This window comes from Squalius cephalus (genome assembly GCF_949319135.1).
Source record: "Squalius cephalus genome assembly, chromosome: 14".
NCBI lineage: Eukaryota > Metazoa > Chordata > Actinopteri > Cypriniformes > Leuciscidae > Squalius > Squalius cephalus.
Window position 1 is genome coordinate 21,764,170 of NC_137135.1, and position 24,756 is coordinate 21,788,925.

Sequence of the window (24,756 nt, forward strand, 5' to 3'; positions counted from 1 at the left end):
AGAGAATTCTGAGAAATGTGATGGGAGTTTTTATTTTTCCCATGTAATTACAATTAATGGGGACTGAAGCTAAAATAATAAAAGTATTGTAAAAATTAAAGTATTATAATTCAACATATGTATGAATTATATAAATATTATAAATGAAAGTGAAAATGTTTGTTAACGTTTTAGATTTTCTGTGTGACAAATTGATTGACAGAGTATCTTGTGTTACATGTATAGAGATAGACACTAATGATCGATCATGAAAGTATCAAATATCAACAAATTTGCTTCTGTGATGGGTGAGGCGTGATTTGCGATAGTACCTGCGTTCTGATTAATCTGCAGTTTGCTCCTAAACTACATGATGACAGATACAGCATTCACTACTCAATACTCTAGAGAAGCCAGAACAAAGGACGCGTTCACACTGGAGAGGCGTGCACGTGCACACAGTTGAACATAGTGCAACTGAATTAAGCAGAGATAATACAGAGATTAAAAAGAGGCCTTTGTTTATTAAGTTAATTACGGCAAACAACAGGAAGCGCAGAAAGACTCGTTTTCTCAGTGTTTATGAATATAATGACAAAACATGATGCCTTTTATTTTAATGTAGCTGTTTTTTAGGCCTTTTGCAACAGTGTAATGAGTATGCAAGATGGTTAAAAAAAACGATGCAATTACCAAATCCATCACTTCAATGAGATTTTTGGATTAGCCTACTGAATGAGTCAAACTTGCGAAAAGACCCTGGAAAAACAAGTTTTGACTAAAGAATTATTCGTTCACAAATGTGAAGTAAATGTAAGGTATATAACAACTTAACTTTCGGTCTGTTCCTCATATAAAGATATCATATTAAAGGTAGGTATACTGTATATAAAACACGAGTCGCATGGACTATCTTTTGTGGTGCTTAATCCGTTCTGAAGCTTGACAGCTCCAGTCCCCATTCATTGAGTTAAACTGAATGGAAAAATTACCACTACGAGTTTCTCCTTTTGTGCTACACGAAAGAAAGAAAGCTATATGGTTTGTAACCATACAAGGGTGAGTAAATGATAACAGAATTTTTTTTTTTTTAGTGTATCGGTAACATTTTTACTGGTGTAAGAGTACAGTAGCCCAGTTGTACTATAGTAAGTTGAGACACTTTCTCAAACCCAAGCTTTAATGAGGAAGACCCAAAGAGATCTCACCTCACCCACAGTTTCTGGGCCTCTGCAATTAAACATCCAGAAGCTCTCTGCAATTATATTTATCATCAGAAACAATTAAACACTCACCGCCTGGGACATTACCCATCCTGCATGGCACTCCGCAGATAAGAGGGATGAATCATGCCTCCCTACTTTCTCTCCCTCTTCCTCCCTTTCAATTCATCTGCAACAAATGCATTTCCATGTTTGGTTGTGTATTACTTCTCACCAGATTGCCATGTTTGCATCATTCGTCAAAGGGGTTTTCCGTCTGTTTTGGAGGGAAAGGGGCAGAGATATAATGCTATCTGCCAGTGAGCGTATGTGAAGTCTTGTGCAGCCGATAGATTGGAGGTGTTGATGAATCACTTGAAATGTTCAGCAGGCAATTGGTTGCTGCTCAGTATGCAGGCCAGTGGTTCAAACAGCACCCATCAGGCCTGATATTAAAAGACTCAGCTCGATCACATTAGAGGGAGCTCTCTACACCTGCCCAATGATTAAGTCTATGGGAAGCATTTGTCACTTTAGTTGAGCAAAAGCCAGACTTCAGATCATATATGCATTCTTGCATTAACTCTTTTAATGCAAATATCTGTTGATCCACAAGGAAAAATGCTTCTATTTGGCATTTTCGAAATTAATACAAAAATACCATCAGCTTAACAATTTGAGTGAAAACTTAAAGGACCATGGATTTCAGAATGTTTTAATATTTTTGTTTGCCTGTCCTCTTGCTTTAATGCTCTCCAGCTGTATGAACTAGCCTACACAAGTTTGCGTAAAACCTAAAGATCATATCTAGTATTATTTCATGAATGATCCAAAGAGATTATTGTGCTTGAACACAAACAAGAACATCTAAGATTTGCTCATTAAAACCATAGAAATATGTCTTAAATATTGTTGGTTTTGCTGTTATTGTTTCTTATTTTTCAAAATGTGTACACACACACACATTCGTTCAAAGGTTTTGTTGTGGCAAGATGTTTTAGACGTTTCTTATGTTTACCAAGGCTGCATTTATTTGATTAAACACGTTCAGTTAGATTAAGTTCAGAAGAACAGCACTTATTTGAAATATAAATCTTTTGTAACATTATAAATGTCTTTACTGTCACTTTTGATCAATTGAATAATTTCTTTAAAAAACAAAATTCGGTCAAAAAATCCCAATCCTTTGAACAGTAGTGTAATTTTTACACAGTCTCCAACTTTTGGACCCTACTGTAAATGTAAATCATTCATTTATTTCCATGTAAAACGTTACAAATTCCATATAAAATATGCAGACTTAAAAATGTGGATCAGAACAAATTATATACTGTAGTCACCTATGTATTTTTTTTCCTACCACTAGATTTGAAGAAAGCTTTCTTCTTGAGTGGGTTGAGTGATCGTTCGATTTTGATAATGAGTCTCTTTAATTCTATTGACAAATGGGGTCACACTAGGTGATCAATGATAACCGTTCCAATTAAATTGCTAAACCTCTGCATGGTGGAGATTGTAACCATAAAGATATAGAGCAATTGGTTTGCTCAACAGCAGGGCGTCTTCAGTGGGCCATTTCACACAGATGTCTGTCTTTTAGAAGCTGCTGCTCACGATCGAGAAAAACAAGTCATCCATTTTACGGCCACAGGTTCCAAGATCCCCCCCCCCCCCCATGTCTTAAAGTGATGCCTTACTTAGCTTGTCGGATTTTCCAAATAAACGCTATCACTGGGTTTATGGAAAAATGGATAAAAATGAGATTGTAAGGTATTGATCCCAACGTGGGTAGGGCTGAGGAAAAACAGGCCTCATCTATATAGGGAGAGAAATGAAGCAATAATTCAGGCAGGCATCGAACACCCTGCCACTGAGCCTATCGATTCCTATCCACAGCATATGAGATCACACCTGAATGAAAGAGAGCTCTGGGGAAAACAGAGAGAGAGAATGAGATAGAGATGAGATAGAGAGCGTAAAACGGAGTCTGCCTTTCCCTAACATGTACAGAACATTACCACCCTGACATTAACAGCTCTGTACAAAGCCCACAAGTGCCTGTTAAAAGGTTCTGCTAAAGACCAATTACCCAGCATGCCTTTCTGCTCCGTCAGTCAGAGATGCTGTTCTAGCCCTGCAGGTCTATGTGTGGTCAGCTGATTCAATTTACCACCAGCAGCTCAGTGCTAGCATCTGGTCTCAAAAACAGGAAAGCCACAAATATCGTGTTCTCGCCAGTCTAAAAACTGCCGCCCACATTGTGCCTTCGGGCTCTGTGAGATATTAAGTGTGGGATTTTTTTTTGGGGTTGTGTAAGGTATTTTAAAATGTACTGTTTTGACTGGCTCCATCTGCTTTTGACAGCGCTCATAGTATTGTCTTTTAGTAGTGTCTCGCTCCTCTCCTCTCTTCACCCCCGCGGGCCTGTAGTTATTATTGTGAAATATGAAGCGATCCGGCTGTGCCTTCATGAAATTTCAATGAGCATTGATCTGTGTGATTGCAAGGAATCCTTCAAGCAATGGGTGTTGTTCATTTATTTATTTATTGCTGATATGTTTTACTCGTTTTGATCCCATCTTCTAGAGAAAGAGGGGAGCTGTCGATTGTTAATGTATTTGTAGCTTTCCTTTTTTGAAAAATCAGGTCTGTTCCTTGATAGTTTCTTTGTTCACAAGGCTGAAAATTCAATTAGCGCCTCCTGGAGGTCCGTTTAGATTCGTAACAGCCCTATATTTGCCTATATCGATTATATTCATTAAACAGAACAAGATGGTATGGTATACGGCTGATATTCTGCTCTTTTCAATATTGATTTTGTAGATTTTATTTCAGCTCATGACATCACACGTAACCTTTTCGTTCTCCTTCGCGTATGAAATTGGAGAGCTGCAATGAATCCGTGATGACACAAGACTGACTCTATCATATATGTCGGATGACTGGCTGGTGTTATTTCTGTCGTGAAACCGTTCCGTGAGCCCAGAAAGAAATGGAAACCACAGCTTGTCAGTTTCTGGAACTGTAAAAGTAAACAAGTGCATGGACAGTTGAAAGGTGTTTCCCTATAAATATACAGGTCTGCTGTGCATGGTTTGGTAAACAACGTTACACACCAAGTAGGACATATAGGGTCCGGAAATGAAGAAGCTCATGGGATTTTACTTCCCTGTTTGGTGTGTATCTCTGAAAATACACAGTTTTGTTAGAATTTCTGGCAAAGTTCACCCCATGACCCAGCACAGGAGGTGTTTTTTTTCTTTTTCTTTTTCTGCATGGTCTCAAGGGTTTGAGTTTGTTTTTGCGATAACGTATATGCTGTCACTGGTCAATGTCAGTCTGATTTGTGACACATACCAGAATTGCATGGATTTGTGTTCATGAAATGTTTGCATCATTGTTTTCCGTGGGCGTTCAGCGACTCTATAAAATTAGCAGCACTTTGCCGGTAACTGTTCAGTACACAGTCACTCTCTCAGCAAGTGTGCATTATCGAGTCGACTAGTGAGAGGATTGTACAGTATGTGAAAATCAATAGCAATGAAGGAGAGTAAACATGTGCAGATGTCTTTAAGTGTGGCAGAGTACTGTTTAGCCTGAGATCTTGCCCATCCATCTCTGTATCAGCACATTAACTCTGTGTCCTTCTCAGAGGTGCTTTGCATCACGACCCGTGCCTCATTATACTAGCACATGGGTCCGCTTTAAAGAGAGATTCTTTAAATGTTCCCTGTCCAGGCCCTCACAAAAGTTCTGCTCCAGCAGCCACTTCATTATTCACTCTTAAATGAGTTTAGCTGTGATTTACTCAAGACCAGCTGTTTTACAGCTTTTATTGCTTGTGTATTCTTGAAGACAAATTAAGTATAATGAGATTGAACATCTTTACTAATAAATGTCCCTAAACTACTCACAAACTATCAGTGATTCATTATTATTTTAAATTAAGAAGATTTGTTTTTATACTTTTCAAAATACATTCAAATCCTGGGGGATACAATCAAACCAATTATTTTATCAAATGTATTAATATTCATTTTAGTTGAATATTCTGTTTGTTTATTTTATGGTTTTTATAGATTTTACACTAATGTTAAAAAAGTTTGTGGTTAGTACGATTTTTTTTTAGGGATGCTCCAATCGACGCAGTGTTTTCCAACATCATTTGAAAGTTCAACCAGTGGAAACTAGATCTCGGCTATGGTGGGTAGGAACGATGTGTAGAGACCAATCAGACACTGTTTTACAGCTGGAGCGTACTTGGTTGGCATCGATCGCTCATATTGACAGGTCTTGATTTACCGTGCATCATAGAATATATATATATATATATATATATATATATATATATACTGTGTGTGTGTATATATATACTGTGTGTCATAGAATATAAATGTTAAGCTTGAATGATCGGGATCGGTATCGGCAGATCATGATGACAGAAATCGATAGTCAGTATCGGCTGCAAAAATCCTGATCTGAGCATCCCTATTTATTTTTTTTAAAGAAATTATTACTTTTATTTAACAAGGATGCATTCAGTGTCAGTAAAGACATCTATACTGGTACAAAAGATTTATATTTTAAATAAATCATGTTCTTTTGAACTTTCTATTAATAAAAAAATCTTGAAAAAATTCATCACAGTTTTCACAAAAATATTAAGCAGCACAACTTTTTTCTAAATTTATAAGAAATGTTTCTTAAGTAGCAAATCAGCATATAAGAATGATTTCTGGAGGGTTGTGTGACACTGAAGACTGGAGTAAGGATGCTGAAAATTCAGCTTTGCATCACAGAAATAATCTATTTATATTCAAATAGAAAACAGTTACTTTAAAATCGGAATAATATTTCGCAATATTACTGTTTTTACTGTATTTTTGATTAAAATCAATGTAGCTTTGGTGAGCAGAAGAGAATTCATAAAAAATATACCAACCCTAAACTTTTGGACTGTAGTGTACCTCTGTTAAAATTTAGTTTCACCTAGAAATTACCGTAGTTAAATGTGTTGTAAAAAATTTCTTTTCACATAGTTCAGGCTACCCCCGCTCTTTTACTCTTCCATTCAATCTCTCCTACCTCCATGTCAAACCTGCTGTAATACTGCACAACACAATCTCTTATTCAGCCTCCATCTATTTCTTTGCCATTACGATATCCTGCAATCAGCTTCTCTCCAAACCCCCATTCGTACACCACTCGGGCCGCTTCTGTGCTCTGCACTGGTCCGCACTTCCATATCCCTGTCTCCAAACCACCAACAGACCTGATTACAGGAAGCCTATTTAGATATGATGTATTGTCAGCCGCAGGGCGGCTTTGAATCATTCTGTCACATTCGACTGTTTTTGTTGTTCTTTCCTTCGCCGATAGCTGCGTCTGTTCTCCATCATGCTCCGGGATTGTTTTAACTTTTTTTTTCTCTCGTCTTGCTCTTTAAGTAAACAGCCAGTCAATCACTGTGCTGCGTGAGCGACTGTGCATTCAGGCGGTCATGGCGGCCGAGAAATTCGAGGTTAATGCTGCCTCTCAAACAGTGAGCCGTTGAGCCCTACTGTGTCTCGACGCATGAAGCCTGCTGTTATTATCCAATGTCAGCCGCTTTTTAATGAAGTTGTGGCTTATTGTAAAAGTAAACAAGAGTTATTTTAGATGCAGCCTGGCTTTTTTCAAATACTTTCTTTCTTGGGGGCAGTCATGGCCTAATGGTTAGAGAGTCAGACTGGTTACCCCCAAAGGTTGCGGGTTCAATTTTCAGTACGGGCAGGAAACGACTAAGCAAGCACGGCGCCTAACCCCCAATCGCTCCCCAGGTGCCACAGCAAAAATGGCTGCCCACTGCACCTGGTGTGTGTCCACCTTTGCAGTGTGTGTGTGTTCACCACTTACTACTCATAATGTGTGTGCACTAACTTGGATGGGTTAAATGCAGAGGACATATTCTGAGTATGGTTTACCATACTTGGCCAGGCCTTCACATTTCAATTTCACTTTTCAATGTATGTTTCAGGCTTCATGTCAAAACCAGATACTGGACCAGCATTTGCTTGTACTTATAAAACCATAGATCCCACCTGCCGTTGGATGTTATATCGAGAGGCATTGATGTACAGTCAGAGTTGCCCCTGTTCCCCAGTGGAGGATGGCCAGGCTGGGCACAGCTTGTGTTCTGGGCTCCAGGGGTCTGGTTCTGTCTGGGCCCTTGGCCATCTGAATCCACTCCACTGCACTCAGAGGCTGCCCACAGTCTGTCCTCTCAGCTGTGGAGCTGAGGGGAGCTGGGCGAACTCCCTCAGGAAACGTCCAGGCTGCGGCCTACAGGGCAAACAGAAGGGAGGCTGGAAGAGCCCCCATCTTCAGCAGGACAATTAACTTAGGGCCAGAGGACTCTAGTCCTCAGTTGCTATTTTTCTGCTGCTCCTCTGTTTTGTTTGAGATTTGACGCTTCAGGCAAAAGAAAGGCAGTCAGTCTATCATGAAAGAAAAAGAGAGGGGGAAAGTGTGTGTGAAGAGTGAACAACTGTTAGAATGACTCTTGGGTATCTTATGTCACATACCCAAATCATTTTATTACAGTATTAAAGACTTTCTTCTAATTTGGAAAAATGTATATTCAACTTGTTCTTCGTTGTATTTGCTAATATCAAGCTGATTATTAATCAGTTGAGGTCAAATTAAAGGTCAGTTGACATATCAATCTCTAAATTATCTGAAAAATTATTTGCAAATTTAAAGCAAAAGTAATTTGTGCACCAGATATAGCATAAAGCCAGCTTAAAACCAGTATACAGTGGCTCCAAAAAAATAAACAATTTGGATACTTAAGGCAATTTATAAATATATTTGCATTACATAACAAAATATAGGCTAAAACTAAGTGCCATTTGTTTTAAAGTAGTAAAGCATAAGCACACGTTTCAAAGATAAACACTTGACAAAAAGAGTTTTATGTTTAAAATGATAAAACAATTTATACAAATGTGTGTGTGTATATATATATATATATATATATATATATATATATATATATATACAAGATATATATATATATGTGTGTGTGTGTGTGTATACTGTATATATAGTATACTGTTTAAGAATTAAATAAAAGAGGAACATACTGTATTAACCATAGTTAATATGGTGAATTATACTTGTGGTTATTCTGAAATGAATGAGTGAATGAATGAGGCATTTATATAGTGCTTTCTATATGTACTACTGTACACCCAAAGCACTTTACAATCATATCAGGGAATCTCTCCTCAACCACCACCAGTAGTGGGGATAGTATTCTGTCAGTGCATTCATTAAAAATCACCTTAACAAAATTACATTAGAGACAGACCAGCTGTGATGAAAGGTCTTAATTTGTTTGATGCTTCTTGGTTTGATGTTATCTAATGCAGTGAGATTCATACATTTTTAAGCATAGCTTAAATGACCAAATACTTTTGGGGCCATTGTTCTGCATGCTGCATATCAAATATCAAGTATCTCTGCTGACATATATCTCACTGTACATCTCTTACTCTGTCTCAGTGAATCACAGAAGGGCTGTGTGTGAATGTGCCCCTGAGGGCTGGAGTTTAGCACCACAACAGATAAACACACAAACAAGCTCTCTGGGCCGGTGCTGGAGAAAGACCCATTGTCTCAGTGTGAAAGTCCCACTCAATCCAGGGAGGTTAGAAAAACATCAGGCCAAGCACCATGTGGTCCACCCCTTGCAGGATGTTTGGGCCTATCACGCAGATCGGGTTCCTTTTTCAATATTATCTTATTGCTCCGTCCTCAGCGAGCATTCGTGAAGCTGTCTGTGGGCCTCTGAGGAGTGGGAGGTGCTGCTACACAGAAATGAAAACTTTAATTAAATTATTTGCTCATAACGGTGGTCTATAGATTTGTTTAGCAGATTAGTGGCGCTTATGTAAACAAAACAAAAGAATCCAGCATTATTGGAGTTTTTTTAAGGACATTTAAAAAGTTGCCTTGTAGTTGATCTTAATCTTGCTTATAGATTAAATGATCTGGCTGCTTCTGGTCATCATAAGATCTCTGTTAGTCGTTGGTATAAAAAACTTTTTGCCGCTCCATGATATCAGCTGTAAATATGTATGTTTAAATGAATATTACAATAGAAGTTGAGTTCAGTCAACAGCTTTTGTGGCATAATGTAGATTACAACAAATAATAATTTCAACTGATTTCTTGTTTCTTTGTTTTTAAGTCTAGGTTACAGTGAGATATTCAAAGTTTAGTACATGTAAGAATAGTTGCATTGCTGTTAATCTGCAGCATTTACATTGCAGTTGAATCTGTCACAAATCTCATTGCTCATCATGACCAGTTTGTGAAGCTCTCATTGATGGTTGCGCCTTTGCACCGGCTGAAAAAATAGGATAAATTCACACAAACTGCTCAAGTGTTTTTTTTTATTCATAAAGTGGTGCCTTGTGGTTGCAAACGGCTAAAGCATAGTGGGAATTGATACAGATATTTTGGCAGCTAGTTAGGAAACATAATATTTGATACTTTAGTTATCCTTTTATTGCTTTCTACTTTGTGTTTTTTGGAACTGTATTGAGGTCTGAAGGAAATGACACTTATGTTTTATATACATTTCTTTGTAATGGTAATTGCAGATAGGTGTTGAATTTCACTGCAGTGAAATGGTTGATTTTTTTTCTTTTCCTGCAGCACTGAATGAACCCACTATTGACTACGGTTTCCAGCGGCTACAGAAGGTGATCCCTAGACACCCAGGCGACCCTGAGCGCTTACCAAAGGTCAGTTCTCTTACATGACATAACGGTTGTGCTTTCTTTGCTTTAAAGTCAACATGAAGTCCCTGTATTTACTTTGTGAATATTTACTATGTGTTATTGTGAACAATTCATTAGTGCGTTATTCAAAAGATCATCCCGTGAAACAACTTTTGTTTTCTGCTGACGTCAGTTAACAATAGCCAAATAACTATTTAGGCACTGTTTTAGCAAACTCTCATTCCTTTCTGATACGTAACACCTACTTTTCACAATCCAATCCATTCCCAAAGAATAAGTCCCATCCAGATATTCTCATTGTATATCGTTTCATTCATAAATATGTCACATTGTAGATGTAAAATGGGTTTAAATGTTGACTTTAATTGTTGATTTTCATATATGCTGTATATTCAATCCCACGCATTTGTGTTCGGTATTCTCTGTGAAAGGAGCCCAGTTGTGGACCCAGTTGGGTGTTTATTGCTCTCTCCATGCACGGTTCTTAAAGAGAGGCTGACCAAGTAAATGGATCCTTTGGGAGGGATAAATAAACATTACTTTATCTTGTTGTGCGTGTCCTATACCCCAGAGCCCCGCTCCAGCAGCACCACTTAATAGTGTAAAAAAGAAAAAAAAAAGAGTAATTATAGCTGGCTGCTGGCTGGGCCTGCTCACGCTCAGAACTGACCTTGTGCTGTTAGCAGCCCTCTGTATCAAAGCTGGGCCATCAGTATTCACGTCCCATGAGCCACCTCCCAATCCATTACACCTTAAACACATCAAATTAGACCATGGGGTCAACAAATGCGGCATCAAACCAAAGCCAATCTAGAGGAATCAGGCAAATGTAGAGTTGGTGGCCAAGTAGTTACAGTTGGCTGCTAATCTCATGTGACCTGCACCACACAGCAGACTATTAGCAACTAGCTTTGTAATATTTTATTTCAGTTAACATTTTATTTTATTTCAATTAACGACATTTTTTTGTTTTAGCTAAATATAATAACCCTGCCACAGCCTGATTATATATATATATATATATATATATATATATATATATATATATATATTTTTTTTTTTTTTTTTTTTTGGCTCTTAATTTAGTAATTTAGTGGAGTGTTTGACAGGAAGTTCCATTATTTTGTAAATGGTAAATGACAGAGTTAACATTTTGCAGGCAGTCTAGGAATAAATGGGTCATGGTGTATACCACATATTCATTGGGTGTCTTGGGTGCTAAACTGCCATTATCAACTAATCAGGCAAGGTTTTAAATTATACAAATAAAAAGTAATTATTATTATTATCCAGATTTTATAATAATAATAGTCATCAAAAGTATAAAAGTTTTCATTCACTATCCATTTGGGGGGAAAATCATTTCAATCATCATTCATAAACACAATTTATATTTGACTAGATACTATATATTATTTATTAATAATAAATGAATACATGAATGAATAAATAAATATATATATTTTTTTATTTAAGAATAATTTATATTTGAGTGCAAACTACTTTTTGATCTAAAGGATCAAAGTGTGTGACTTTTGACTGGTAGTGTGTAGTGATATTTGCTATATATTATCTGTAGCTGAACAAATAAACATGTCATGAACAAATTTGGGAAATATTCCATTGAATTTTTTTTCTTTTCCGCTAATAGATTTAGGTTTTATCCAACTTCTGGAGATTGCACGCTCAGCCTTATAGTAGTCCTCCTCCTTCCTCTATCTCTCAATTTCTTCTTTCATTCTCTTCCATCACTCCCTCACTCATCCCTTGTGTTAGTGTCCATTCCCCAGCTGGTGAGGAGAGGACAGATCTTCTGTCAGTGGGGCTAAAGAGGGCAATGGCGTTTGATCTCAGTCCCTAATGAACCACATGGACATTGTTTGAATACCTTCCTCTGCAGTCCCACAGTCTGAACCCTGTTACCACACACACTCACCCGCCATCGTGTACTGGAGCACTGTGCTGACCCACTAAAGGGCCCTGTAAAAATCACCAGCTGACATGTGTTGCTGCTTGTCCCTCCTAATGCTGATGGGGACTATTACATTACTGGCTAATTGATGTCACTAATGAAGATAGAAATATCCCCTTATAATGACAGATTACATACATACATACATACATACATACATACACACACACACACACACACACAAATATATATATATATATTCATGAAAATATAAATTGCTTTAAACTAGATGTTTAAAATAGCATATAGGGGGTTCCTGTGGTCATCTCGTAATATCAGGATATTTTAAAATTGTAATTTCCATTTCCAAAATCATAAAATTATAATCCTGAAAAGAAGTGCATTTAATTCATTCAGTTTGTTTTATTACTTTTTTATTGCTCAACTTTAAACATTTGAATTGCATAATTTTTTTTTTATTTGTGTGTAATCTCTATGAAATTATTGTTAAAAAATCTGAAATGAATTGGTCAAAAGGTTTGGGAACTATGTTTTTTGTCATTTGCCTGTCAGAGAAATTAGCTTCTCTGCAGAAAGAGGAAAAGTTAAGTCTGCCTCATGATTATTTTTCTCTGTCTTTCATAATGGAACTATCTGGTATTTTTCATTGAAACTGGGGCAACATATTGCTCTCATATGCTCTCTGTAGTCTTAACCTTGGCTTGATTTGGACTCATTTTCTTGGGCTGATGATGAAGCTGAATGCATTAGGTGGGTCATGGCCAGGGTCACCTGTCACATCTTTCCCACTGTTTTCAGCATAAGGGAGGCAAACCAGAATACACTCGTGACTGCTCTCCCCAGAGAGCCCGCTTAACGGCCGCCCATATTTTTAACTGATTCCTTACCATTTTAATGAATAGGATGGAATGGCCCACAAGTGAGCAACCTCGCCCTATTAGAGGTGCTGAATATAACAGGTAGGCAAAACTACTCTGGAAGATAGCTTCAGGGTCAGGTATAGGGGAAGTCCCCGAGGAAGCAGTTAGATGTTTGTTATATTAAGATTCTCAAGTACATGCTCACCTTTTCAGCAGGCCATGTACCAGGTTTTTTTTTTTTTTTTGTCTCTCTCTCTTGAAAAGCAAAATGATAGTCTTGTTTTTAGAAAAATCTAACAAAATTCATTGAGGTTTCTACTTGAAAAAAGAAAACAAAATTTCCAATGAGGCAAGAAAAATAGCCATTTAAAGGAAAAATAATGAATGCAACTTACTTCTGCTCTGTTTTCTTTTTTTTTTTTTTCTTTTTTTTTTGATGCTACGTCCCTATTAGCATATTATCTGTCCTAAATAGTATTCTGAATAGAATTCAGTGTGTCCCAAATCGTAGTATGTTGAAATTAGTATTTCAAAGATACCCAGATGGTCGACTTTTTCCGGTTAGAATCCGAAGTGCAGATCCGTGCTCACTCTAACGGCTAATATTGCCCACAACCCACTGCGGGTTGGACAAGGATTGGATTAGAACTACAAACACGAATAAAAAGTGTTTAAAAACTACAAACATGGCGGAAGTGCGATTCCAACGGTTATGTAGAGAGGTTTAGATAAAGGGGTTTGAGTGATTATCAGTATCAAACCTGACGAAAAGATATTAATTCAATGTTATCCACATTATATTTAATCTTCAACAGCATTGTGAACTTTTGTAATGATACGTTTGGTCATTAATTTTTAAATGCATCATTATGCAAATTGCAAACACATGAGGAGAGTTCTCCGCATGAAAGACCCATGACTGGCAGTTCAACGTGTTACTACATTTCTCTCTGAAACGGTAGGAAATTAAATTAAATTGAATGTAGAGGATTTTAACAAGATGATAGACAGGGCAGTTTAAACGGTGACAGGATGCACTTAAATAAGCGACAGAGCTGTCTGTTAAAGATGTTCACTTTTCATTGTTTGTTGCTATGGTTTCTGATTCAGATTAGTTACACACCTGTTCCTTGTGTTTATAAGCCCTCAGTTTTTTCAGTTCTCAGTTCGGTGTTGTTAATGGTAAATGTGGTGTGTTTCTAGTTTTCAGTTTTTTAAAGTCTTTATTTTGTTCATCCTTATAGCTCATGGTAGGTCTTTCCTCTCTATGGAGAAAAGAATTGGCTGATGAATGGAAAATGACTCATTGTATGCCTAACTAGTTCATGTTTATCCTCAAAGAATGCAGATCACATGAAAACAATAGCACTAACATTTACAGCTTTACTCCTGGGCCTTGACAGGTTGGCAGAGAAAGAGAGCGAGAGACAGAGAACAAAAGGAACAGAGGCAGGAAGGGAGAGAGAGAGTTGGGTGATCCATCATGGTGAAGTCAGCTGTCCGGTGCTGCCTTCTCACAGGTCAGCCGATCGAAGGCACCACAGCCCTCACTTTATTACTGCTCACCCAACAATAATTGAGTCACCACAAGGGGGAAGAGGCAGGCAAGGCAGCATGAGGAAAGAAGGCCTAGAGATAGTGAACATGGGAAGGGTAAATGAGAAATAATTTCTTGCCGGTGTACCTATACATGTCCGGTTGGTTGTCGAAACAAGGTTGGTATAAGCAGATAGATTTTACCCTGATTTCCTCAAGTACTTGAGGTTGTAAGCATCTCTCTCTCTCTCTCTCTCTCTCTCTCTCTCTCTCTCTCTCTCTCTCTCTCTCTGTCTTCCCTCCCTTTTCTGTCCCTCCTCCTCTCGTTCGAACACTCTCAGCGAGATATTAACAGCGTCGGCTACTGCGCCCAGCCTCTCATTTCAGCACTATTGATTTTGCCCTTTATTGAGGCAATAACAGTTTGTTGACGGCACTTCTCTAAACTGCTGGACTCAATCACAGGTGAGGGCCAAGTGTGGAACACGGCAGGTTAACTTGTTTCTCTCAGTCCTTGAACAAGCATGCTACTATGTTATCCAGCCCAGCAAATTTATTACGCAGCGATGGTTCAACAAGATATTTTTTCCTGTGATTTTTGGGGAAAAATTGTCCATCTAATGTCTCTTATAATAAACTGGGGTTTTTTTGTGCATTTGTGGTACTGGTGATACTGAAGATATTTGATTTCAAACCAAGAGTGTGCATCTCCAGAGGTCAAGCGTGAACCTCCTGTTCGCCTAAATATTGTATAAAACAGTGTTGCATTTTATGCAAGACTGGCCAATAATATCATAGTTAGATACCATATTAATGTATTTGCATACTTTCATGATTAATTCAAATATACTTGAGCTGTACATGTAAAGTGTATATATATGCAAGTATATAATTAAAGTAAGTTTATTTGCATATATATATGTATTTTTTATGTGTACAAATTTATATATATATATATATACATAGATATATTTATAGTGTTTGTAGGGAATAATTTGAAGTAGAATCTGCATCCCACAGTGCACCTGGCCCATATTTAGCACATCGGCCTAGGCTGCGGCCTTGTTTGGTCTCTCTCCATCTCCTCTGTCAGTGTTGTTTCCCACATTTTCCCTGTCACTTCACACCCACCTGATCCCTTTTGGCTACCTCTACAGGGTCTAGCATTCAATCTGTACTTCCAGGAAAAATCTCTTGTTTCTGGGTTACAGTGCAGTGTGTTCTTTATACACTGGTCGGTTAGGGGTTAGGGTACTATAAAATATACTTAATTTTAATTTTATCTTGTCCAGTGTTGTCCAACCCAGGGCAAGAAAAGTTGAAGATCACTGATCTCACAAATTTTTCTTTAAAAAATAGTATTTGTCAAGTCATTGAGTAGTTTGGTGGCTGCACTCCGCTGTCGTACTGTGCAGATGTGGACAGACAGGTTATTATTGACTTTCAGAGAGTAACCTTTGAGGCCCGGAGAGAATATGAATTATGCAATGAAGTCACATTAGTTAAAGAGCACAGTGACTGATATTTATGATAGGCAGATATTGATGGAGGAAAGACATGGAGGAGGAGGGAAAGATTGGAAAAGGAAGACTAAGAATATTAGATTTTGCATTAGATAAGCCCAGTGGTTATGCCACTATTTTAAGCAAAACATTTGACAGCAAGCAAACTCAAATCTGTAAAAGTCAAAGAACTGCACATCAGCTGTGCTCATACACATGGAATGGACATTCTGCTCTACTTCACACATGATTTACCGCGTCTACACAATGTGATGGCTACTTTCACTCAATGTACTCTTGCAGAAATCACAGTTTACCTCACGCAAAGGTGATTAATACACATGTGACACCATACGCACCGTAAAATCTGGCTGAACCTGCAGTTACTTAATTCCAGGAAAATGCATGCAAACATACAGTATTAACTGTCATGCATCACAACACCACAAACCATATTTTTAATGAACCACCGTTCTCTTATGCTGCCCGTAACTAACTTTGTCATAAGGCTGTCATACAATTACGATTATTACGGTTAAGACACTTTTCTATCAGATTAACATCTAATACTTTGTTCTGGGAACCGTCGCAGTTGTATTGACTCATGGCTGAAGTATCTCATCTCTTACATCAGCGACAAATGATGTGTTTGAAACTGAAGATTGGATTATTGTCAGGATAAGGAAAGGCTCACTATATGATAGCCTTCATTCATCAAAATGGATTGCAGCATTGGTGGGCATAAACAGCATGACATTACACACCGGTGTGGTCACTGTTTGAGCCAAGCATTTATAGTTATTGCAAACAGATAGAGGCATATGAGTTTGTGTGGTAAATTTGCACAGATTATATGTACATCCCACTTGGATTGGTTTTGCATTTGGTTCACCCTAACAGTATACTATGTGCTGTTCTTATATTCTAGTAATTTGTTTTTGAATATTTGCAATAAGGTTGTCAATTTAATGTTTATTTTGGCTTGATTAATAATATTAATAATAATGATTAATATTATAAATAATATTTATAATCATCATTATCATTTATTATATTTTTATATATATATATATAATAACATCAAGGAAATAATTATATGGAAATACAATACGCAGTATATTAACTCCTAAAAACTCATTTACTACTATAACGCAATGTCCTCTGTGCTTTACCAGCAAACATTGCTCTGCAATTAAATGCAATTAATTTTGATTAATCAATTTGCATATCGTGTAATTAATTTGTTTAAAGTTTTTAGTCAGTTGACAGCTTTGGAAACAATTCTGAGATGCTGTGGACTGAAGGCTGTATTTATATAAATATTAATATATATAAATGAGTTTGTGACTGCACAGCACTACCTGTAAGGGACCTCAGTTAAGCTAATAAAATCAGAACCTCCACAAGACCAGCAGTCCATAAGGTCAGGGGAGCAGAGCAGGAAGTATGACATCATCACTCCGCTCCGTTACGCATGAGCGACGATGGTGACCCCGCTGGTATTACTGCTCTAATAGAACATTAGGAGATGATAAAATTGCAAATGAACAAGCACAGGAATAAATTTGTCATGTTTTTACAGGCCTGGCTTCCTTGTAAATGTGCAGACGCCATTCCCTTAACATTCCAGATGTGACCCGGGCCTTATTTCATTTTTTTCAGCAGTCCCCTTCCTAATGAATGTATATCATATTACCAGCCACCGTAATTTACACACAGGAACAGATTCAATGTCCGGCGCACATTAATGTGGAGGCTGGCCCTTACGGTGCTGTGCTGTGGCTATTTGATATTATTTTCTTCGAAACATTATGCCTGGGGTTGTTTGGTTGCACACATTCGCATTTATACGTGCTTATGTATTACTATGAGTGTATATATAGATCTCAGATTTCACTGTGATGGAAAACAAAGCTGGAAAACACCTGTCAGGGTGCTAAAGACACTCCAAATGGGTCGAAACGGAGATTGGGTCCTCATAGCTCATAGCCGTACTGAAGGAGTGGAGAAGGGGGAGGATAGAGCCCGGGTTATGATGGCTCTGACTGATAGACAGCTATACAGACGCACAGATCCAAGATCAGGTTTCTTTCCTGTTTACCGCTCCTGGCTCCCTGCTCGACCCTTACTGGAAGCCCTGCTACTCGCCCAGGAAATGGGCTCTGCTTCCAGACACAGGGCCACCGCACACAGTCCTTGCTAATAGCATTTATTTGTTTATCTGGACAAACTTTTGGCCCCTTCCTTATTGGATTTGCCCTCTCAACAGATTTCTCCCCCACCCCCCAATATCGTAATGACGGGAGATCAATAGGTAGGGATGAGACCTTCTAACAAAGGAGAGTGAGCGCGAAAGGGAGAGAAGTAGAGGAGAGTACGAGGTGTGAGTAGAGGTGTACTGGATAAATGACACAGTGCCGGTGCAGCAGGGGACCGAGCCATGGACTAATGCTTCCCATCCCTTATGTTCTTCCTCCATCCCGCGAAGAAGAGGGTAAAGGAGAAGAGAGCCCATCGGAGTCACACATCCATACTAAAGCACCACTTTAGGCCCCCCCAGGCTCCCGCGCTTCTCTCAATCACCCAGCCCGAGCCCGGGCGAACGGAGACGGGCGCCTCCCCCGCGAAGCACCCCTAACGAGGGGTTAACGCAGTGCCAGAGCTCCCATTATTGAGTGAATTTAGCACCTTGGACAGCGCACTAAAAATCTTTATTGCTTTGCTGACCCCCTCGTCATGTTCGTGTCTGTGTGTTGCGTCTGGGGCTGCCGGGGGGAGGTAGAGGGGGCTGATTGAAAGGCAATATGTCGGCTGGCAGGCAGGCACACATGCTCGGGGGCTTGTTCGCAGCGAGGGTTACACGCCGAGGGTGAGAACAATTTTCTGGTTGTCGCACTGCGAGCTTATTTTCCTCAGCACCAGCACATTAACTTTTAAAAAGGGTTCCACTGGAGCTTCAGGGTTTAAAAAAAAAGGAAGAGAAGAGAAGCAAGGAAATGAATACACAGTGTAAAGAAAACTGTAAATAAATGTTTAATGTGTGAAAAGGTTGGTAATAAATAGGTTTTTGGTTATGGAAGTGAAAGTCGATTACCTGGAAGGAAAATAGCATTACTGTAGCCCATGCTTCCTGCGGAGCGGTCGTTTACATGTACTAACATGCACGTAGTTGCTTTAAATGTGTTTGTATTCATGTATTATACATGGAATCGGTGGCAGTACTGTTGGTAGGAAGTGCTAGATGAAGTACTGGGGCTGTAAGGTGTTTTCTAAGACATTTTCCCTCTGCAAATGGTAGTGAAGGGAGTTGTGGTCAGGACTATTGGCTAGCCATCCAAAGGTCACGTTCAAACCCTGTCAGGGGCGATCTATGAACTGAAGGTCCCCTGTTAGCATTGTGCCCTTTAGCAAAGCACTTAACCTGATATTGTTCTAAAGGGACTGATTCTGTTGTAATTGTACTGTCAGTCGAGTAACCAAATAGACTAGAAAAATTGAACTTTTGGTAATTAAATCATGCCTAAAAAATCTTTCTTTAAAAATCCTTAACATGCTTAATTTCTTAAAATAATGGCATGGTTTTAAAGACTTGGTTTCAGATAATGTCTTGAAAAAGGTTTTTTTTTTTTTTTTTTTTTTACCTAGATATTGTCTGTGGTCTATATTATGTTTTGTGCGTTTGATATCATTAGAAATGGAAAGCTTAAGTGCCAAATTATATACTTTGTGTCTTATAGGAGGTGATTCTGAAGAGGGCAGCAGACTTGGTGGAAGCTCTGTATGGGATGCCACACAACAATCAGGTAAGATTCAAGTGAACACGACAAGACTACAAACCATAAACACTCTAGATGCGCAGGGCCTCATTGAGAAACCATGATTCATAAATCATTTGGGGCTGAAATGTATACTAAATTTACTATAACATTTTAGAACTGACTGGAAACGCATATATGTAAAAATATGTTTTTAACTTTACAAGTGTATAAATTACATATAAAGAAAATGCTGCGCATCCTTTTAGGCAAGAGTGCAAACACACGAGAGAGTGCAAATTGTTTTATTAGGTTTAAGATTGTGATACAGGATCAGTGTAAATATTATCATCCTCCACATGTAAATGATTTAATAGAGCATTACAGATAGGCATTTGTTCCCAGTTATGTCCATTTCAGAGCTTTAAGGCCGTAGTCTCGTTCTCTAATATTCCCTAACATATTTCCTCAACATAAATCCCCCAACGCAATTCCTCCAGAGCTCTCTCTCATTGGTTTGAAGGACCACAAGGGCATCTTCAATGTTAGATCAGTTATGAACTGCGAGTGAGGGCATATGCTCATCGATTGCTGAGCTGAGCATGAGTGCAGTGATGCTGAATTATTTAGGCTGGGCAGTGGATGGAGCATGACTCCAGTCATCAACCCACTCTCTCTCAGGAACCCCTATCCCCCCAACCTCCACACGGTCCTGTCATCTTTATGAGGGTGAATTATGAGACCAAAATGTTCAGCCCCACTCCCCTCCACCCCAAACTTCTGTGCTTTGCTCTCTATCTAGACTGACTGGCAGATAAACAAACCTCTTTGAAATTTGCAATGATTGTACTTCGATATTTTGTTATTTAGTATTAACAATATATTGACCCTCTAATTCACTGATTCATTTGATCCTATTTGAAAAGGTGGCAACACATAGGTTGCCTGTGCATTGGTGTAATAGTTTAAATTATGCACAGGCAACCTATGTGAACTTTTAAAATACCAAATAATAATGTGCAGTGGGAAATTTGATATATTTTGGGGAATTATTTTCACTATTTATTAGCATTATTTAAAAAAATAATGTATTCATTGGGTTATTATATATTATTTTTAATGCATTTTATTGTGCTACATACTATTATTATTGTTTTACATAGTATTATTATTTATTTAGTCAAACCTTTATTTATACTGTATGATTATTTGAAGGAGAGTGTACGTTTTTTTCAGGCAGTTGTTGGCTAACTAATATCCTTCTAACCGTGGCATTGGTTCATTTCTTTGTTGATCCTGACAGGAGATCATTCTGAAAAGAGCAGCAGATATCGCAGAGGCGCTTTACAACGTCCCACGTGGTCACAACCAGCTGCCAGGCCTGGCTAACAGCTCAGTCCACACTGGCATGATGGGTGTCAACTCCTTCCACAGCCAGCTCGCTGTCAATGTGTCCGATTCCACACAAGCAGCCAATCAGGGTGAGCAGAGATGACATCAATCTGAAAACCTCAAGATATTTTGGCCATTCACAAAAAAGACAGAGATTAATCCTAGGCTACTGTGATTGAATATGATTAACCAGTTAATCACTTTTACATGTGGTCATTTAGCACAAACGTGTTTTATTCACTAAACACCCGCAAACCAGTTTAACCAGGTGCTAAATGTGCTGAAATATTGCTGCAGTGTATTTATTAATAAGTCACTGTCAATCTTTCCATTGAAAACACGCCTCCTTTCTATGTAAGAGTGATTCTGTACAGTCCCAGTAAAGTGTGCCACAGTAGTCTGTAGTCTACTGCATGGGGAAGTGGGGAAGAACTACCGAGATAGACAGCATGCAGACAGATACAACCGTTCAGCAATGCGCCCTGAACCTCCAGGCTCCTTTACCTCAGCATTCCTTGGCCTCTGTGACAGTGAATGATTTGTGTTAAGTCAGCAGTAATGTATCAGTCGTCTGATGAGAGGGAGAATGAATAGCAAGCGGAGCAGAGATGAGCTCTGCCTTTGTACCAGACAGCGGGGACTCCTGGAGCGAGAACTTCCTGCTGCTTTCACCCATGTCAGCGTTTAATGTCCTGATGTATATTTATAGTCCATATCCTCCTTCTGTCCTCTCTGCCTCCATATGCTACTGACACAGATCTTTTTTTAAGGAATAGTTCACCTCAAAAAATGAAATTTGTCATCAATTATTCACCCTCATGTCATTCCAAACCTGTATGACTTTCTTCCTACCGTGTAACAAAGAAGGAGATGTTTAGCAAAATGCTCACAGTGTTCTTTTCCATTCAATGAAAGTCAATGGCGATCAGGAGCTGATTGTGTTTGTTTCTTTATTTACTCTGTCTTTGTATATTCTCTGTCATGTGTGGCTCCTCTCATTCCGGTGTGTGCGTGTTTCAGGTTTCAGTCGAAACACAAGCAGTGTATCTCCTCACGGTTACGTACCCAGCACAACACCCCAGCAGAGTAGCTACAGTACCGTCTCAACCAGTATGAATGGATACGGAAACACAGGCATGACCACGCTGGGAGGATCGCCCAACTTCCTCAATGGCTCTGCTGCCAACTCTCCTTATGCCAGTGAGTACTGACATAAATATGAGCATTCACATAAGTGATTAGTCTGTGTATATATATTATTTCTCAATGCAACCTTGGTGAGCATAAGAGACTTCTTTCAAAAATTTACTGTAGTGTATATATGTTTATATAACATCCAAACGGGTCCTTGCATGCTAAGCATAAACTGTAGTAACATTAACACATCTTATGCCTGTATCATATTTCACTCAGACCACCAAGTGAGCCAGTCCTGCAACAGGAGCCCCCACTAAAAAAAAAAATGAAGTGCCCCTTGGCTAGAGACATAAGTTAGATCAGTCATAGCTATAATTGTGTGTGTCTCTTTAAGAGCAGAAATATAATCCCAGCCTCCCTTTTCTTCAGCCATGATCAGATGCTGTCTATAATGCTTAGCCATTCGTATAGCACCAATCTTCTCGCACGGCTTCTAAATTAAAGCGTCTTAATTAAATCAATAAACTAATTGCAGGAGAAGCAATTCAACTTCGGTACTTTGATTCCGAGATGTTAACAAGTATTTTAACAGGCTCACTGACTCCACGCTGACACTTTCAATCAATGCGAGAGAGCAGGCTTTGTGGGCTCCAATTTTCATTAATTGATTAGTTAGGCCTTCATAAATGGATTATGACACTATCAGGTGAATTTACTTGGAAAAGTGCCATAAAATTTAAGTGTAGAATAATAACAACAATAAAAGTAGAGCAGGATATAAGAGAGCAGCTGAAATACGACAGGAGTAATTGTAAAATCGTTGAGGGGGAAAATGCTCTTAGGGTATTAATAGACAAAAGGAGAGGCGGTAGAGACGGGGCAGGGGAGGGACCAGCGCTAATGTTGTTCTGAGAGGAGAAGATGTTGATCTGTGGAACTTGTGCAGTCAAAGAATACTATAAAAATATATAATTTGATATTACATATACATTTTCACAATTTCTTTTTTTAAAACACTTTCTGAAAATTGCTACTGTTTGTTTTCCCCCCCCAAAAAAATCTTTTAACATTTTCATCAGTGCCCATTATATAAATATTTGCCTATACTACACGAATATTTCATGGGTCTGTGTTCGGTCCCTATCCGTTGTGTACACTGTAGGACTGTGAGGTTTGCTCTGACCTATCCTAAACCCATTTCCCTCTTTCGCTCATTCCTGTCCCTCAGTTGTTCCTTCCAGTCCCACCATGGCCTCCTCCACCAGTCTTCCCTCCAACTGCAGCAGTTCCTCAGGCATCTTCTCTTTCTCTCCGGCCAACATGGTGTCTGCAGTCAAACAGAAGAGCGCTTTTGCTCCAGTCGTGCGGCCTCAGACCTCGCCGCCCCCCACCTGCACCAGCGCCAACGGAAACGGCCTCCAAGGTGAGTGGAGCAGCAGAATATAAAGCTTGACCTATCCAAGAAAGCGCTAGCACAAATGTCAAGAATTAGGTTTAAATCTTAAAATACACAAATGTGATGAAGAGAAGGGTGCATATTTAGGTTTTGTGTATAGAAAGTTTTGGGTCAGTAAGAAGTTGGGTCAATAAGAAAAAAAATTCTTATGCTCACCAAGGCTGCATTCATTTGATTAAAAATACAGGAAAAATGGTAATACTGTGAAATATTAATAGTTTTAAATAGTTAATTTAAAAATAAATTGTTTTCTATTATTATATATTGTAAAATGTATATTCCTGTAATGCAAACCTGTAATTTTCAGCATCATTATTCCAGTCTTCAGTGTCACTCGATTCTTCAGAAACCATTCTAATATGCTGATTTGATGCTCAAAAAACATTTCTTATTATTATGAATGTTGAAATCAGTTTTGTTGCTTAATATTTTCGTGGAAAATGTAATATATATTTTTTGAAATATTTATTTGAAATAGAAATCTTTTGCAACAATCCAAGTCTTTACTGTCACTTTTGATCAATTGCTGAATAAAAGGAATAATTTCTTCAAAATGTACAAAATCTTACTGACCCCAAACTTTTAAATGGTACTATCTATATATGTACTGTTTTCATGTGTGCTGTAAACGCTCTGTTCCAAATACTTTTTTCAAAAGTCTTCCATGTTTATATGACGTAAGGAATCTGTGCCTATGTAAAGCTTTCCAAATAGTCACTTATGAGGTTCCATTCCAGTTAAAAGGCAGCTGCCTATGTAGGCAGTGAGGCAGCTCACGTGTTTTGAAATAGCACTCGAGTGTTTGATCTACAACCTTCTAACACATAGACAGCTGTCAGTTTGCCCTAACTTGTGGTAATCTGTTTTTATATTTGCTTCTCTGACCCAATTCCGCTTGTTGTACTTAAAAATAATAACTCTCTCTCTCTGTTTCCTTCATCTTCCTTCCCCTTCCCCCTGCTTCCTCATTCTGCTTCCAGTAGATCAATCTTTTGTGGACTCTAGCAAGTACTCCACCGCCAGCTCCCTGCAGGGACTGGCCTTTTCCTGAAGTATGTTACACCTGTCTCACACTCTTTCTTCATCATCCTCTCTTTCTATCCATTAAGCCATCCATCAGCATGACTGTCAGAACATCCTCTCCCTTCATCCTCCCTCATTCTCCTCACTTCTGCTCGGTCACCAGGGGCCTGCTGCATGTCTCGCAGGGCATGC

At 38.6% G+C, this 24,756-nt stretch overlaps 1 protein-coding gene across 1 annotated transcript in view; it reads left to right on the forward strand.

Moving 5' to 3' along the window:
* The window catches only part of ebf1a (EBF transcription factor 1a), a 126,627-nt gene that overhangs the window by 98,433 nt on the left and 3,438 nt on the right, over nt 1–24,756 (forward strand). The window contains exons 10-15 of the mRNA XM_079893025.1: nt 9,885–9,973; nt 19,539–19,604; nt 20,860–21,037; nt 21,969–22,148; nt 23,314–23,508; nt 24,525–24,593. Coding sequence (XP_079749151.1) covers nt 9,885–9,973; nt 19,539–19,604; nt 20,860–21,037; nt 21,969–22,148; nt 23,314–23,508; nt 24,525–24,592 — 776 coding nt within the window. The 3' untranslated portion in view covers nt 24,593. The remainder of the gene's footprint in view (nt 1–9,884; nt 9,974–19,538; nt 19,605–20,859; nt 21,038–21,968; nt 22,149–23,313; nt 23,509–24,524; nt 24,594–24,756) is intronic.